The 15,799-nt window shown below is 37.2% G+C and overlaps 1 protein-coding gene across 1 annotated transcript in view; it reads left to right on the forward strand.

The window, feature by feature from the left end:
• Window positions 1-15,799, forward strand: part of VEZT (vezatin, adherens junctions transmembrane protein) — a 45,483-nt gene that overhangs the window by 11,877 nt on the left and 17,807 nt on the right. Inside the window, exons 4-6 of the mRNA XM_010008068.1 lie at window positions 643-818; window positions 3,410-3,685; window positions 8,918-9,055. Of these exons, the coding sequence (XP_010006370.1) occupies window positions 643-818; window positions 3,410-3,685; window positions 8,918-9,055 (590 nt within the window). The remainder of the gene's footprint in view (window positions 1-642; window positions 819-3,409; window positions 3,686-8,917; window positions 9,056-15,799) is intronic.

Below are 15,799 nucleotides of genomic sequence, written 5' to 3' on the forward strand. Positions count from 1 at the left end.
AAGTAACTCCCTGAAATTTCCCTGGAGTTTAGCAAGTGTGAGGTCTTCTGAGTCCCATACTGTTTCATGTGTGGGTTAAGTTCCCATGGGAAAGGCACAGAATCCTGCAGCAGAGGATTTAACTGCCTTGGCCCAGGACTTGAGTCCAGTGCATTGACCCTGCTGTTATTAAGTGTCCACAGGTGACTTTTTATTGATTTGTGTGTAGTATCTTTCTCATTTTTATTTGTTCATGGTGTAAGTTAAGTCATGACATTAAAAAAAGTGTTTGCTGTTCTATTAATGATATTCTAATAGATATAGTGCCTCTCTGATTTTTACGTAAATATATTGGCACCATCTCTGGCATTATTTCCAGGTATTGTTACTATCTAGGTCAGACCATGAAGTCAGTGCAAGTTTGAACTGCTAGGTAGTATATGAATTTTTAAAGTTAAGCAAGATTAAGAAAAATTAAGCCTCTACTTGTGATATATCAGAAACATTCCTGTAGTTTTGGGCACAGATTAACAATACTGTAAAGTAAACAGAACAGCAAAGGGTACAGTGTCTGGGTGTTTTCCTTGTTCTGTCAACTTAATGTCAAGAATCTGCATATTCTTTATTAATGCCTGTTTTTGTCTTCTGCCCGTTTGTGGTAAGGATGTTGGATTTCGATTTGACACGCTCCGTACCATCCTGCAACAGGAAGTTCTGCTGCAGGAGGATGTGGAACTGATTGAGTTCCTTGACCCCAGTATCCTGTCTGCAGGGCAGTGTAAGCAACAGGAAAAAGAACGGCTTCCAACGCTACGCTCCCTAGCAACTCCTAATATTTGGTATTGTACAGAGAGTATCTATGCCTGTATTCACTGAGAAACAAGCAAAAAATATATTGTGTGTTCTTTGCATAAAATGCAGCAGTATAGTAACTACTTTATTTTTCTTTGAGTCTTTGGTCCACTAGTCCCCAAATTTTTGTATAAGCAGGCTTTTTATTGAAAGATTGAGTTTTAATTTGTGATAGCTACATGAACATGAATGGATACTTCCAAACCCTAATAAGTGCTATGAGGAAGAACTAACATGATTGATTAATTCATTAATTTCCAAAGCTATACAATGGTGATTTTGATAAATGAGAGATGATTGTGAAAACTGAACTGAAAAGTGTTTTCTTTGCTGTGGTCTTCAAAAAATATATCAGGGGAGGTGCAATTAATTTGCAGATGTAGAATACCAGAACAACAGACTAAAGAATACTTAAGTTAAGATATATTCAAGTCAAGAGAGGCTGGTGAAATTCACCCTAGAATGCTGAAGAAGCTTGTTGCAATAGTGTCTGAACAGCTACCATCTGTATTTGAAAATTAACAGACATGGTGGCAAGACATAGGGACTTGCTCAGAAATGGACGGGAATCAGCAGAGAAATATATCTCATAACATAGCCCAGTACTATGTTTTCATACATGTTAAGAAAATAAATGAAATTCTTATAAAGTCACAGCAGATTAAAAAATCCAACCACTTCAGTTGTAATTACACCATTATTAATGCTCTCTGTCAAATAAGAGAACTTATGAACCAGATTTTTCCAGTGGTTTGTCCTGGTCCTAACACTATTCATTGTTTCTTTAACTGTTCAGATGATAAAGTACACTTAGAAAATTTGTGCATATTGCTCTTCTTACAGATGAAACCAAGTTTATAAGTGTTTTGGCAGAATGGATTTTTAAAGTACCTAGGAAAAATGTCACAAAAATAATAGAAAAGTCAGTAAAGACAAAAAATCTAATGCTACACTTGGGAGGCAAAAATCAAATTCACAAAGGCAAAGTGGCAAGTAAGTGGGTAGACAGTACAAATTCAGAAAAAGATCTGCACATTGTTGCAGAGCATAATTGAGTGTATCCCCAAATTATTAAAAAAATGGCAAATCTCATCCTGCTGTCCTTGTTACATGTTCTGTATGTTTGCCTAAGCTTTATATTAGACTACAGCAGCTGGTTTTGGATGCTACACTTGGAGAGGCATAGGTTATTTAGAGATGTTTCAGAGCAGAACAAGAAGTATAATGAGTTCAGATAATCTTTCAAAAACATCAGTAAGCTAGGTTTGTTTGGCTAAAATGGAGAAGATTGAGATGGAATGGAACAGTGTTATGATGTGTTGAAGACAGTTAATAGGATGGTGATCAGTCAGCCTTCTGTTCAAAAAAGGGAAGGATATAAGAAAAAATAATGATTAATTTGCCAGTGATTCAGACTGGACTCTTTTGACCCTGAGGATACTTATGAGTTGGAATAGCTGCCTGGGTGTGTTGTGGAGTCTTCATTTTCTTCTTCATTCTGTCTGTGATTAACCAGATTAACCAGAAACTGAAAATGGACAAAGTGAGAAATCTCTTCCAGTCTTTAATTGTTTGGTTTCATTTTTTGTGTGTGGTTTGCTGTTTTGTTGTAAAGCTTGTTGAAATATGACCACAAAACTGTCCAGAAAATGGAAACCCAGAGATCATGTCTCGTTTTAGAAATGGGAAAATATTCCTTGGGAATACTTTCAAAACCAAAACCAGGATACGCAGCCTTAAGGGGTGAAGAAAGTGAATATTTTTCTTCCAAAAAATTGTGAAGCATTAAAGTTGTTATGCACCTTGAAACCTATATCCCATCTATCTCTGTGGGGACTGTCATAATTTTACAAAACTGCAACTATAATACTATGTATGAAACAGAGTGTATTTTCTAGCAGTTACTGATTTTTGTTGAATTTTTCTAGATGAAAATAACAGCTTTCTGAAGTTCTTAAAAGTCCTTGATAAATAACTGAACTGAGGTACTAGTAACTCTGTTCTTTAAGGGTTTTCACAGACTGCAAAATTATTCTAAATTATTATTCAAGCCATCATTATAAAAATGTGTTAAAAGCTTAATGGTGTGTTGGTTTGCCAGTTAAATGGTCAGAATCTTGAAAAAAATGAAGCTGGCATTTCTGGAAGGTTTTGTTACCAAAAGAAACATGCCCTTCCCTACTGTACTCTTGAACCTGGAAGTACAGAAATTCCAGTTCCTACACACCCTGGCTTATAGTGCTGACTAGTCAGGTTTTTTTCGTTTTCTGTTTTCGTTCCCTTTTTTTTTCTCAAGTCATATGTGTAAGAGAAACTGACCTTTCAAACTGGTTCATTATTATTTTACTCATGCCATAAAAAAGCTGGATAAACATTTCCTTAGACCAAGTAATTTCATGTACGTATGCATCTAAATCTGCTACTAGAAGTAGTTTTCTGTGTTTACAGTTGCTTTCAGGACCTACATAAAAGTCCTGTAGTAAGATGTTACAATCTCAGATATAACTGAAGGCCTCATGATTTTCCCACTTGTTTGACCTCAGGAATCTGTGGTTGATGATACTTTCTCTGTTTGCAGGGATGTCGCGCTGTTGCTTGCCTTTCTGAGTGCACTGCTTGTGCTTCCTTCGTGGTGGAAAGAATCATCCTGGCTGCTGTGGGGACTAGTTCTGCTTGTCTATGCAGTCTTCCGAGTGTGGGGCACATGGAGGACAGCCAAGCTGCAAATGTCTCTACGAAAATACTGTATCCAGCTGGAGGAGACAGTGGCGAATAGTCGAGCTTTTACTAATCTCGTGAGGAAAGCTCTACGACTCATTCAAGAGACTGAAGTAATTTCCAGAGGATTTACCCTGTGAGTCTATATTTCACTTTATTTAATGCACAGATCCATGCAAGCCAGATGTCTTCTAATATTGTCTTGTTACACTGTCTCCCATAACAAGTGGAGTTACTGAAAAACATCATACATAAAGCTTTTTGTTTTCATAAAATATGAATTCTAACTACTCATTGTTAAAACCCTGCACCCTGAAGGAGAATTAAGTGTCACAAAACTTGTATGCCTTTGAAAGCTCCTGCTCTGCTAGCAATTAAATACATGAAGAAATGGGTTTTGTACCAATTTAATTAGCTATTTTGAGGAGTCATTTAGATGATTGTTTGTTATACTACCAAATCTATGTAAATAAACTGACCTGCAAGTAATCATTCGTATTTTAGAAGACAAGATGACATAAAAACCATTCTATTTTTACTTAACAAATAACAATCTGAAGTAATGAAAACATAGCAATCAGCAAAGATCATCAAAGGTAATTTCCCACCTCAAAAAAAGTTTACAATACCTTTTTTTTTCTTGCATACAATTGTTGAGATGTTTAGAACCTTAAATTCTTGTTCACTTAAGGGATATAAAAGTGTTGCTGGTTGTTTAGCTCTTATAGCTATTTGATAATTTTCGCTTATTTGTTATGTGAAAAGACGTCAGAACATGTTCAGTGTGTGCAATGATCCCAAAACCAAGAGGCCAGCTTAAGTGCAGTCTCATTGCCTTGCATACTTTTCCCTTGTAACAACCTATGGTTACATATGTACCTGCGCCAGTTGAACTTTAGGTTAAAGGAGGTGGGAAATGCCAATAACTAAAATCCAGTTGACATCCTTATAAAAATAATTATTCTCCTGTGTGCACTAAGACATTGTTTGTTCATGCCAGACCAACTGTTTTGTGTCCAGTCACATGTTTTTACATGCAAGTTTGAAACTGTAGACTTAATATTTTGAATTAATTTTCTAGCTTGAGATACCTTCAATATGCTTCATTGAAGTAATGTTTCATTCTCCCTTTGGAATGCATAAGCATGTCTTCAGTCTGCCTAGCTATGTGTTTTGGTTTGGTTTTTTGCTGAGGAAGCATATAGTTAAGCAATAAACAGTCTTATCTTTACAAATGGAGTCTTAAAAGAAATTATTGTTAGGACTTGTCCAAATTGCAGATGAAAAAAACATTTGGATTTTTTCCTAAGTTTAAGCAAACGAACTTGTGGTCAATGTCTAAATTGCTGGTGCTTTGTACATATCTTAGATAACAGATTAACAAAAAACAGACTGGTCTTTAAGTCGATGCTTGATCTAATAGCCTCTTTATTTAAAACTTTGGCAAGCTTTTCAAAAGACTTTGGAGTATGGATGAAGTGGGAGGAGTGTGACTGCGCCAGCATCCTCATTGGAACAGTTGTCCAGTGCAAAGAAGTCAGTGCTGTTACAGGTTTTTGTTTGGTTTAGCCTGAAGGAAGTTCTAACTCCAGAGTGTCCTTTTCTGTATCCACACAAGCAAGAGATGCTGCTGCACTGGGCACCATGAAATTCTTTGCACAAGATAGCGCTTCATGTATGATCAAAAAAACTAGCTACTCCATTTTCCAGAATTTTACTATAATCAATCTTAGCAGAACACAGTTCATTATGTTCCCCTGTTGTAACTTTGTCAAAGTCTTAATGCTTGTTCAGAAGGAGTCACGTGGCAATGGAAATGTTTGCATCTGAAAAGTTAATTAGTATCTTCTTTTGTTATTTTACATCCTTGAAGGAATGGGATTTTAACCAGATAGCACAGCACCCTGTTCAATGAAATGTATGCTGCTGTTTTAATAACCTGCTAGCTCAGCATAATTTGGACTGTGCATTAATCATGTGAATGGAAAGAAACTGAAGCTGAAATTTAAAGTCCTGAGTTCAGATTTTGGTTAGCTATTTATCTACAGCAAGCCCAGTTCTTCAGCTTTGGCCTTAAGTCCCTTGTGTCCCGCCACTGTTTTTCTCCCTGTTGCATCCTCGATGGCTGTGTTCTCACAGGCTAATTTACATATACCTTGAAATATCTATGGCTTTTCTTTATTCTATCCTATTTGCCTCTTGTTAATTGACAGCTGGCTATCTCTGCAAATGTTAAATTATTCTTTATGAGGTTTTGGTCAGTTGTGCACTCTTGCACTGGTTTGCTACTGTGTGGTAGTGACTGCTGTATGTTTAACCAATTTAAGCATAATTTTGTCTTCATTCCCCTCCCACCCAAAAAAACCCACAGCAGCTACTTAGAAAAGGAGCTTGGAACCCTGTCAGGCCTCTTCTGTATTAGCTGCTCTCAAAGGCAACTGGATATTCGAATTTCAGAGTGGCTTTCAGAAGTGTTTAAGGTGCTGTTGGTATTTCAGGTATGTCTGCATGGTACAAGCCCTGCGGTGCAGAGATGGCTGAGACCTCCCCAGAGTAGTTTGCATTACAGAAATGGTGTAGCTGAGGTAGGGCAGTGCTTTACTCAGGCAGAATGGCAGTACTTCTGTCTAATTGCCTTATTTGCCATTAGACAATGTAGCCTGATCACAGATTGCAGCCAGGAATTTCACTGGGTAATGCAAGTATGTCCATTGCCTTCACAGAATCGTAGAATCATAGAATGGTTTGGGTTGGACAGGACCTTGAAGCTCATCTATTTCCAATGCCCCCTGCCATGGGCAGGGGCACCTCACACTAGACCGGTTTGCTCAAACCCCCATCCAACCTGGCCTTGAACACTTCCAGGGATGAGGCATCCACAGCTTCCCTGGGCAACCAGTTCCAGTGTCTCACCACATGTCTTGCACTCTATAAAGTGAAAATGGTAGGAATATGTAATGAAAGACTGCAGCAATAAGTAGCAAGTAGTTGTTTCCTTGTCTGTCACTGAAATAATTAGCTTTTCTCCAAAATGCTCCCTTTCCACTCTATTTTAAACTGGAGTCCAGCTCGATGAGCACATATTGGTGTATCTTTGTAGAACTGCTTTCATGTTGGAATGCAGGAACAGGTTTTTATTAATATGTCTGTACAAGTTTAGTAGAAGTTGAAAACCTATTTAAAATTTGGCTTGTGAGATAAATGGAGAAATAAGTCACTGTTCTTTGCAAGTGAAACGGGTTTGGAGCAGTAGGACAGAGGAACTTCAACCTTAACCTTTTTTGGTTCTTGCTATTTGTGGCTGATTTGCAGAGCTCATAACGTTTTGTAAGTCCAATTAAAATATATAGATGATAAATGGAACATTAGGAAGTTAGGAATATGGCATGTCTGACACATAGACATTTATAGAAAGTTATGCTAATTTAAGATTACTGGAATAACAAAGAATTATTTTATTAAAAACACTGAAACAGGCCTTCCCAGAAGAAAGCAAATTGTTTTTTGCAGCACATACTGGCAGTACATGCTGTGCAGGAGTTTTACTATATTTGTGTCATATAGGAGCTGGAAATGCTTATATTGCTGTAGCGGAACATAGATCTCTTTCTCTTTCTTTTATGGTAGAAGAATTTTGCTCCTTTTCTTTGAGCCTGCTTCTGACAATTCACCCAGGGCTTCAGTCTGCAACCTGATATGTGAGTTTATCCATCAATACTTCCAATCATTACTTTTAAAAGGTAGGGAAATATGAAGGATTGGCATGTACTACATTACATGCTGTGTTCCTTAGTGAAACGTATAGCAAGACTAGCCCTTTAAATTTACATTCAGAAATTGAAATGAACACAGTTGGTTTTATTTTATTCAGATTTTAAAGTACATTAAGAGATGTTCTGTAATGCCTTTTCGTATCACTCACATAATTTAATATGGTATGCAGGTATTTTCATCGGGTATTTCAGCTAGCATGTTCAATATGCTGCAGGATATGGCATGAATCTCCTTGTGTCGATCATATTTAGCGAACTGATATGGGTCCAGCCTTGCTCAGTGGGTGGGCTGCACTGCTTTTCATCTTTGACACTGAAGGCAATAAGCTTTTTCCCCTCCCAGTCAGTGTGCAGCATGGCCCGGCTAATCCAGTGGAACTGACATTTTTCCAGCAGGGTCACATTTGCTGGCTTAGTCAGCTCTTCAGTCAGATGGGCTACAGAAATGGTTACTAATGCAGCAGCTCACCTCAGTCTTGCCAAGTGCCCTTATGCCTTTCACTTTTAGGACATTGTGGGCATGAAATCACCTTCTTGTTGTGCCCTGGGAAAAGGAAGAGCAGAAGCAGATTTCCAGTCCCCAAACAATGGATCCCAATTGATTGTCATGTCGTCTACGCTACGTCCATTCCTGAGTTGATTCTAGTACAAAGCAGTCCCAGCAAGTAGTGCACCTCTGCTATTTTACTGTCTCAGTCATAGGTTTGTCATCAGACTATATATATTAATAGATGTAACTGGATATTAATCTTTTTTTTTCCTTTTCTACAGCTTAGCGTTTCACAGACATATTTAACATTTACCCAGTTCACAATTCAGTTTATTTCCAGATGAGGCAATTTCTTACAGTTACAAAGCCATTACAAAGTATGTTCATATCTAATAGGCCAATGGCACAGTTTCTTTTAAATGGTATATTCAAATGAATATATGGACACCAAAATACGTTTTCAAATATGCTTGTATAGTTGCATACAATTCATGTGTGTACCTGTCAGATTCCAACAAACACAGCTGTCATTCATTGCATGAGAAAATCTAAGTTGCCACTCAAATACTATTTCTGTTGACTTAGAGAAGATTTTCTCCATGGTGAAGGTAGAAAGAATGTAGTGTGTTGTATGAAAAATAGTATGTAGTAGCATAACTTTTCTGAAAAAAATATTTAAAGAACAAATGTGCATATAAAGAGGTATATGTTGAGTATCTCTTTGTTAAAACCTTCAGTGCTTACAGTGGTGTCCTGGTTTGAGCCAACACAAGTGGGCTTGTGGTGATTTTGTATCAGAGGTAATGTTTATGGCCTATGTATCATTTTGGAAAACTTTGGAGAAAACAAATATCCTAAGGAGTTTGCCATGGCTCCAATGAGAATAGAATCAGACTGTCTATGGAGGAAACCTGGCTGCTTATCTACAGTTTTGATTAAGTATATCATTGGTTTGGTTGGGTGTTTTTTGCTCTCATAGTTACTAAGTAGTTTGAAAAAGTTTTCTAAGTAATGGAATAACAACTCTGATGTACTGTCTTTTTAAAAATACTTTAGGACATCTGTACAGTTGTATCACATTTTACTTTTCAAGTTTGCTTGACAGGGTCAGTGCCGCTTGCCCATTTAATAAAGCTGGACAACATCCTAGTCAGCACCTCATTGGTCTCCGGAAGGCTGTTTATCGATCTGTCAGAGCCAACTTCCGAGCTTCAAGACTGGCTACTCTCTACATGCTGAAAAAATATCCTTTTTCTAAAAACCCATGAGTTCAGATATTCCACGTTACCTTCCTGGAATTTTGCCGATGTTTAGAGTCAGCATGTCTAGAAATATACAGTATCTAACTACGTTTCTAAACAAGGTAAAGAAAAGGTAGCATGGTAAATTGGGGCTTATGCTTAGTTTGGAACATTCTGAAAGATTTTGTCTTTTTGTGTACTGTGCAGTGTGAGGTAAGATGCAGTGCACTGAAAACACTGTCCCAGTTACTGACACCCATGCCTTTGGTGTAAGTACCAACAATGCGTTTCAGAGTACTTCGGGATTTTGTTTTATAATTCCTCTTTGCCATCTTTTTCCCCTTCACCAAAATATCTTCTCCTCTGGACAATATGGCCTTTCACATTCAAAGGTAAGTTGAGTTCCTGTTTCAGACAAGCTGGGTGAAATTCTGATTACATTTTTTAGCTAAAAGGCACATTTAAGAGCGAGGAGTTCCCACTCTGAAACAAAGCAGAACATCTTGTTCAGATTCCATTTTATGAAGTGTCAGCCATACTTGTTCACTGAATTGTATACTTTTTTAAATGGCATTAGCATTTCAAGATTTATTGTACTTATTGTGCTACCTAGGAAATAACATTTTCACCCCGTATCATAGCAAAAAATAAGACAGGTATGTTCCTGATCTGAAAAAAAAAAACGTGCAGGGCAGCAAAAGCTGGTGGCAATGCGAGTGTTGGAAATCTGACATGAGTAATTACTTTTTTAGTCTTCCTAGAATGTAATGTTTGACCAAACCTATCTTGCCTGGCAAATGGGTGGATATATTGCATGCTGAAGATGTGTACACACACAGAGGGACACATAAAGCTATGAGTGTGTGCATTCACTTTGAAGGAAATGGGTATTTGTTTTCAAAATAATTACTTGTGTAGGGATAGGAACCTCATTCTGCGCTCAAGGCTTCATTCACTCTTAGCTCTGAGTAATAAGGTGTATGTGCTAGATAAAGAAAGGAACTAATACTCTGAATTGTTCAGATATGTTGATAAGAGCAACTGATACTCAGCTTCAAGAATCAGTTCTAAGGACATGTGAAGAGATCGGGAAATGGGATCAGTTCACATGGCCTTCCAAAATACCCTTCAACATGAAGAAAGTCCAGCAGTGGTTGTGACAGGTGTGTGGATTGTTGCTGTGACTGGGGAGGTTAGAGGTCTGAGGAATATTAGACTGTTCACTAGTTTTATAACTACTAAACTGAAGGAATGCCTTTTTAACTAAGAAACATGAGAGAAGAAAGTCTGGTGTTTACTTGGGATAATTTGGCATTTAAATCTGTCTTTGTAAGATATGTAGGATGGAAGTTCCATTATACCAAAATATCAAGCAGATATCACAATAGCAAGGGCCAGCAGAAGTAAATGGCCAAGAATGTATCAGAAGTTGTCTGTATGTTCTTGGCAAACAGCAAGAGAAGTGTTGTATTCATGTGGAGTGTAGTGGCAAAAACAGTGGCAGCGAGATCCAGGCTGCGCCAACTCGGCAGTGCACAAAAATGTAAAGCAAGGAATTGAAGTGTAAGAAAGGCGAGTAAGGATTCCTCCTTCCCACCAGAATAATTCAGAGCAGTTTTAAGGTCATTCCAAGTTGCCTTAGTTAGCATTTTTCCCCAGATACCGTGAATGCTTGAAAATATTATGTGTATTATATGTGCATTGATGGTAAGGAGCATCTTTCAAATAGATTGCACTGCCTTATATAATTAAATAATACTCATGCTGGAGGGGCCAAAGGTTCCCTCATATCAAAAGCATTCACAGCTACCACTCATGACATCTTTAATGCCCTTGTCTGTCTGTTAGCACAAATGCCCTGTTAGCACAAATCTGGCCTACAACAAGGAGAAAGAGGAACTGGAGAGATTAAATAAAGGAGTGAGGTGATAAATGCAAAGAAAGGAATGTTGATACATTAAAGGAAAAGAGCTGCCATCCTAAGACTGGAGCCCAATTCTGACTTCTACAGTCCTTTATTGTAAGCTCTACTTTGCACAAAATCAGGATATATTCTTTGCTTTAACCCCACCAGGGTATCAGAGTATGGCCTAGTGAATTGCTGTTTGAAATTTGTTTTTTCTGAGTATTGTGAGAGACCTGAATCTAGTAGTGCTATTAGTGATTTACACTGGCAGCAGCAAAACAAAATGTTTTTTTCAGAGAAAATTAATATTAGAGAAACATTCCTAATATTTCAAATTTGTCTTATTACAAAGTGACATTAAAATACTTTAAAGATAAAAATACAAACATAATACTGCTTTAATATACATTTTAGTTTTACTCTATATTGCTTTTTGTAGCAGAGCAGATGTATCTCTATTTAGGCAAGTGAAAAAAATGAATAATATTAGCTTGTAACAATTTCCAGTAGTAATTTAATACGTGAAAGAGACACCTCGTAGTCTCAAGGACAACATTTCAGTCTTTCCAGCTAATACACTAAGTATTAAAGCTTAGTTCCATTTTAACTGATGGCCGTTCATTCCATAGGACCATTTTTCTCTTTAAAGAATAAGGAAGCAGAAATTCCCTAAAGTATGAGCAAATATATGGGACAGGCTCTGCTTTGAACCATGGAGTGTGCATTTCATGGAAACTTTTACAGGTGTATAAATGGACAATAAACTTCCATATTGCAGTTTGTTTTCCATGTCTGACATTCTCCATTGATGCTGCCACATGGGCATGATGCTCATCATTCAACAACAGTGGTGAGCCTTTGACTCCAGAGATCCTTTCTATGGGATGTCCTGTTATCCAAGTAAGGTCCTAGTCTGTTACTGAACTTCTTGAGTGGCATACTCAGTGCAAATGGATGAGAATGTGTTTTCCTTCATCCCTGTGCTTCTTACAGTGAACCTGGAAATTTGAGATTAGAATTTATACTGGAGTGAAAATTCTTGCATTAAGGCTGTGGTTAATGTACCTTGAACTGAGACATGTCTATTATTACATATAATGGTTAAAGTAATATAGAAAATTATATTGAATTTACTAATGTAGTAAAAGGTACAATTTGATTCAAGTTAAGCTTTCATTTTAAAAATTGTTATATATACAGAACTTACTAGAAACATCTGTAGCTGAAATATTTTTCAGGCTTACTATGTCAGAATATCCCTTTCAAAGATAGTTTGCAACAAGATCAATTTACTCATTAATGGCTTAACAAGGGCTGATAATTTTCTCTACTTAGACAATATGCATTTATACGTGCTTAACAAAATCAGACTAACAGCCTCTTATAGGAACTGTTTTCTAAAACAGGTTGCATTTATGTAATGTTAAGTCAAAGAAGTGTTCAGAAATAAGCAAAATCTATTTTAATGGGGCAGTTTTTTCCCAAGTAAAGTAATTTCAGTGAATGATGTTGTACAAACATCAGAGGTAAGTTCTGCTGTGAATTTTCATACTTACATTGTTATAAATCTAGACCTTTAAAACTATACCATTAAATAAATAAGTGTTTCATCTTAAAAACATTTCTAGATTTGTATCTCAGTCAACAAATTCAAACTGCAAAGCTTATTGCTTAATTTTACACTGCCTTGAGAGATTTTTTATTAGTAATCATAAGTAGGTTACTAAACATATATTGTAATGTGTTTGGTGATTTCTGAGATGTGCATCATATTCATACTTTGAACCAGTAAAACTAATCCAATTGGGAGCCAGAGGGAGACTGCTTTGAACTTAAGCTACTTGCTCTATGTATAACTTCAAGAGAGACTAGGAAGAAAATATACTTGAGAGGCTGAGCTGGCAATGGCGCTGAGGCTTAAAAAGTGGCTAATCTTAACTGTAGAAATAAATGAGTGATGAAGTAAAAATAAATCAGTAAACACATCTTAAATGTTAAAGGATATATTAATCTATGCTAATCCACGAAGTGTAGACTTTATAGACACCAGTGTTATTTCTCCTACCAAAATCTCTGCAGCAAATTAGGCTTTTATGGTAATTCATACATCAGGTGTGTTAGAGGGAAATCTATCTGAAAAACCTGTTACAGGGAATTAAAAATTTTAATTCACAACTTTATTCATGGCAATTTAAGCTGCATAGTCATGAAATAATATTATCTTACAATAAGACTAGAAGGTCAGTAATACTTGTTTTTGGCTAGTGGGCCCCCTTTTCGCTAGACAGCTGTTATCAGTGATGGTAGTAAATTAATACCTTCCTACTTAAAATGTGTTCCCATGTAAAATAGAAAAAAATATACAATTATACTTTAGCCTTATACCTATTTTTGTACCAAACTTGGTGGACCAGTAATGTTTATGAGATGGAAAATCATGCTTCTTGTATTTTATGTGAAATGACAGTTGAGTGCTTGCAGAAAGACTTCAGCATTTTCTCATGCTGTCCATATTCTGATTTCATGGAATCATAGAATATGCTGAGTTGGAAGGATCATCAAGTCCAACTGGTGATTGAGTCATCAGGATCATCAATTCCAACTCCTGTCCCTGTTTAGAGCACCCCAAGAATCACACCATGTGCCTGAGAGCATCATCCAAACACTTCTTGATCTCAGGCTTGGTGCTGTGAACATTTCCCTGGGGACCTTGTTCCAGTTCTCAACCACTCTCTGGGTGAAAAACCTTTTTCTGATATCTGACATAAACCTCCCCTGATTCAGCTTCCTGCCATTTCCCTGAGTCCTGTCATTGGTCAGAGGAGTGAAGATATCAGGGCCTGCCCCGTCTCTTCCCCTTGTGAGGAAGCCAGAAGCCATAGACTGCAATGAAGTTACCCCTCAGCCTCCTCGTCTCTATTGGTTCCTATCAGGGAGAATTCATTGCTTAAAATCATAGAAGAAAATGTCCTAAGAGAGAAGAGTATTTCTCTTTTAATCTGGAAAAAAAAAAAGAAAAAAAAAAGAAAAAAAAAAGGTAGGAGGATGCAGTGGCTGAAAACTTAAGCTAGAAATCAGATATTTTGGGTTAGGTGTTTATAGGATGTTAGGCAGACCAGTCACTACTAGCTGAACAAATCTCTGCATTGTACTCCCTTGGATCATGTAATAACTCAGGCAGTACTTCCATCAGTGTGCTAGTTGCTTAGTAGCGTTATACGTAAGAGATTTGTACATTCTGCATCATAGGAATCTATAGTTTATTCACTGTTCTATATATGCAAGCTGGATGTAGGAAAAGTTGTAGCTTAAGTTATTGAATGATGTTAAAAGTCTCATCCTGAGCTGGTGCAAGATAGTTCATTTCCATTGAACTGTATTGATAGGCAAGACCTGGAGGTTGGACCATATAAACTCAAGCAACTTTAATTTTGTTGGAAGTGTAAGGTGTTGTTCTCTGCTGGCAAGGCATAAACAGTGTTATAAAAAGAGATGGGTAGCAGTGTTTTCAACTGAATGGTATCTTACCCCACTAAGGCGGAGTGGATATAAAATGCATTCTATGTCTTTGAGATGCACTGAGCACAGGGAAAACTTGCAAATTTCCTCTAGTAAATCTAGTAGAAATTTGTTCCTTCTCCTCTCTAAAAATGTAGTTACTGCCCTATGAAATGTTAGAGAAACATACTTTTTATCTCAGGAGAGAGAAGGTTCACACAAGAAAACAGTAAGCTAAACAAAAAGTAGTACCCTGTTTGGGTCATAAAAGCCTAAATCAGAAATCTGATGCTGGAAAGTCTGAGGAAAGATAGTTGGACATTCTTAAATGTGGTGTTTCTTCACTGACCAACCAGTGCATCATATACTTTGCTCACCTCTTCCCACCTGGTGAGCAGGCGAGAATAAAACAGCAGTTTGGATTTCTGAGGGATATTGTGAGGCCTTCCCATTAGATCTTTAGATGGAAGTGTGCTTTTGAAGAACAATATATGAATATGAAATCGTTACGTACAGGGGCACATTAGTGTTCCTGCTTTTCTATAAGTAAAAAGAGTTGCTCTCCTGGCAGAGCTTAGACATTCGCTGTACAGATATTTTATTCCAGATTTGACAGTTTATTATTAAGTTGCTTTCCCTTCTTCCAAACTAATAAAGACTCAGTTAAACAAGAATAAAATATCTTCACAAAGACATAGAAAAATGTAGCTAACCTTGGATTAGCTACTGTACTTTTGTTTTAATAGAAAGCATTAGCACTAAAAACACTTGCATTTTAGAGCAAAGCACATGACTTTGTGTATATGATGTGTGTGTTGAAACATTCTAAAGGTTTAGTCCTTAGGAAGCTAATGGGGGCATGGGATCAGTTCTCTGCTTTCATCAAACACATGGAAACGGGACTGGTAGGGCTACAATAGAAAAGGGCAAGGCAGGAGGTGCAAGAGTCCACTGGGAATCCCTAGCTGAGGCATAATAGCAAAAAGTGACTCCTTTGGTCAAACCACACATTTGAGACATTCTCTAGAAATTTGTTTTTAGCATGAGTTAGAAATTTTTGTGTGCCCAGACTGCTTTTTATGATATTTCTGCTGTTGAAAATGTCTTTTCACAGGGAAGGATTAACAGGGAATATAATTAGTCTCTGAGATAACTAGCGTGAAGGGTTTTGACATGAATTGCAATCTCTGATGGAGTTACCATCCTCATCCCATGTGCTCCATCTGCTGGGCATGCTGTCAGGTTAATTTATAATAGACACCATGTGAGGCAGCAGCTGATGGCAACAATGTATTGTGTTTGTGACTGATTTGCATGGCAGGCTTTCATATGCATTCCTTCT

The sequence above is a fragment of the Chaetura pelagica genome, unplaced genomic scaffold (genome assembly GCF_000747805.2).
Source record: "Chaetura pelagica isolate M959 unplaced genomic scaffold, ChaPel_1.0 scaffold50, whole genome shotgun sequence".
Lineage (NCBI taxonomy): Eukaryota > Metazoa > Chordata > Aves > Apodiformes > Apodidae > Chaetura > Chaetura pelagica.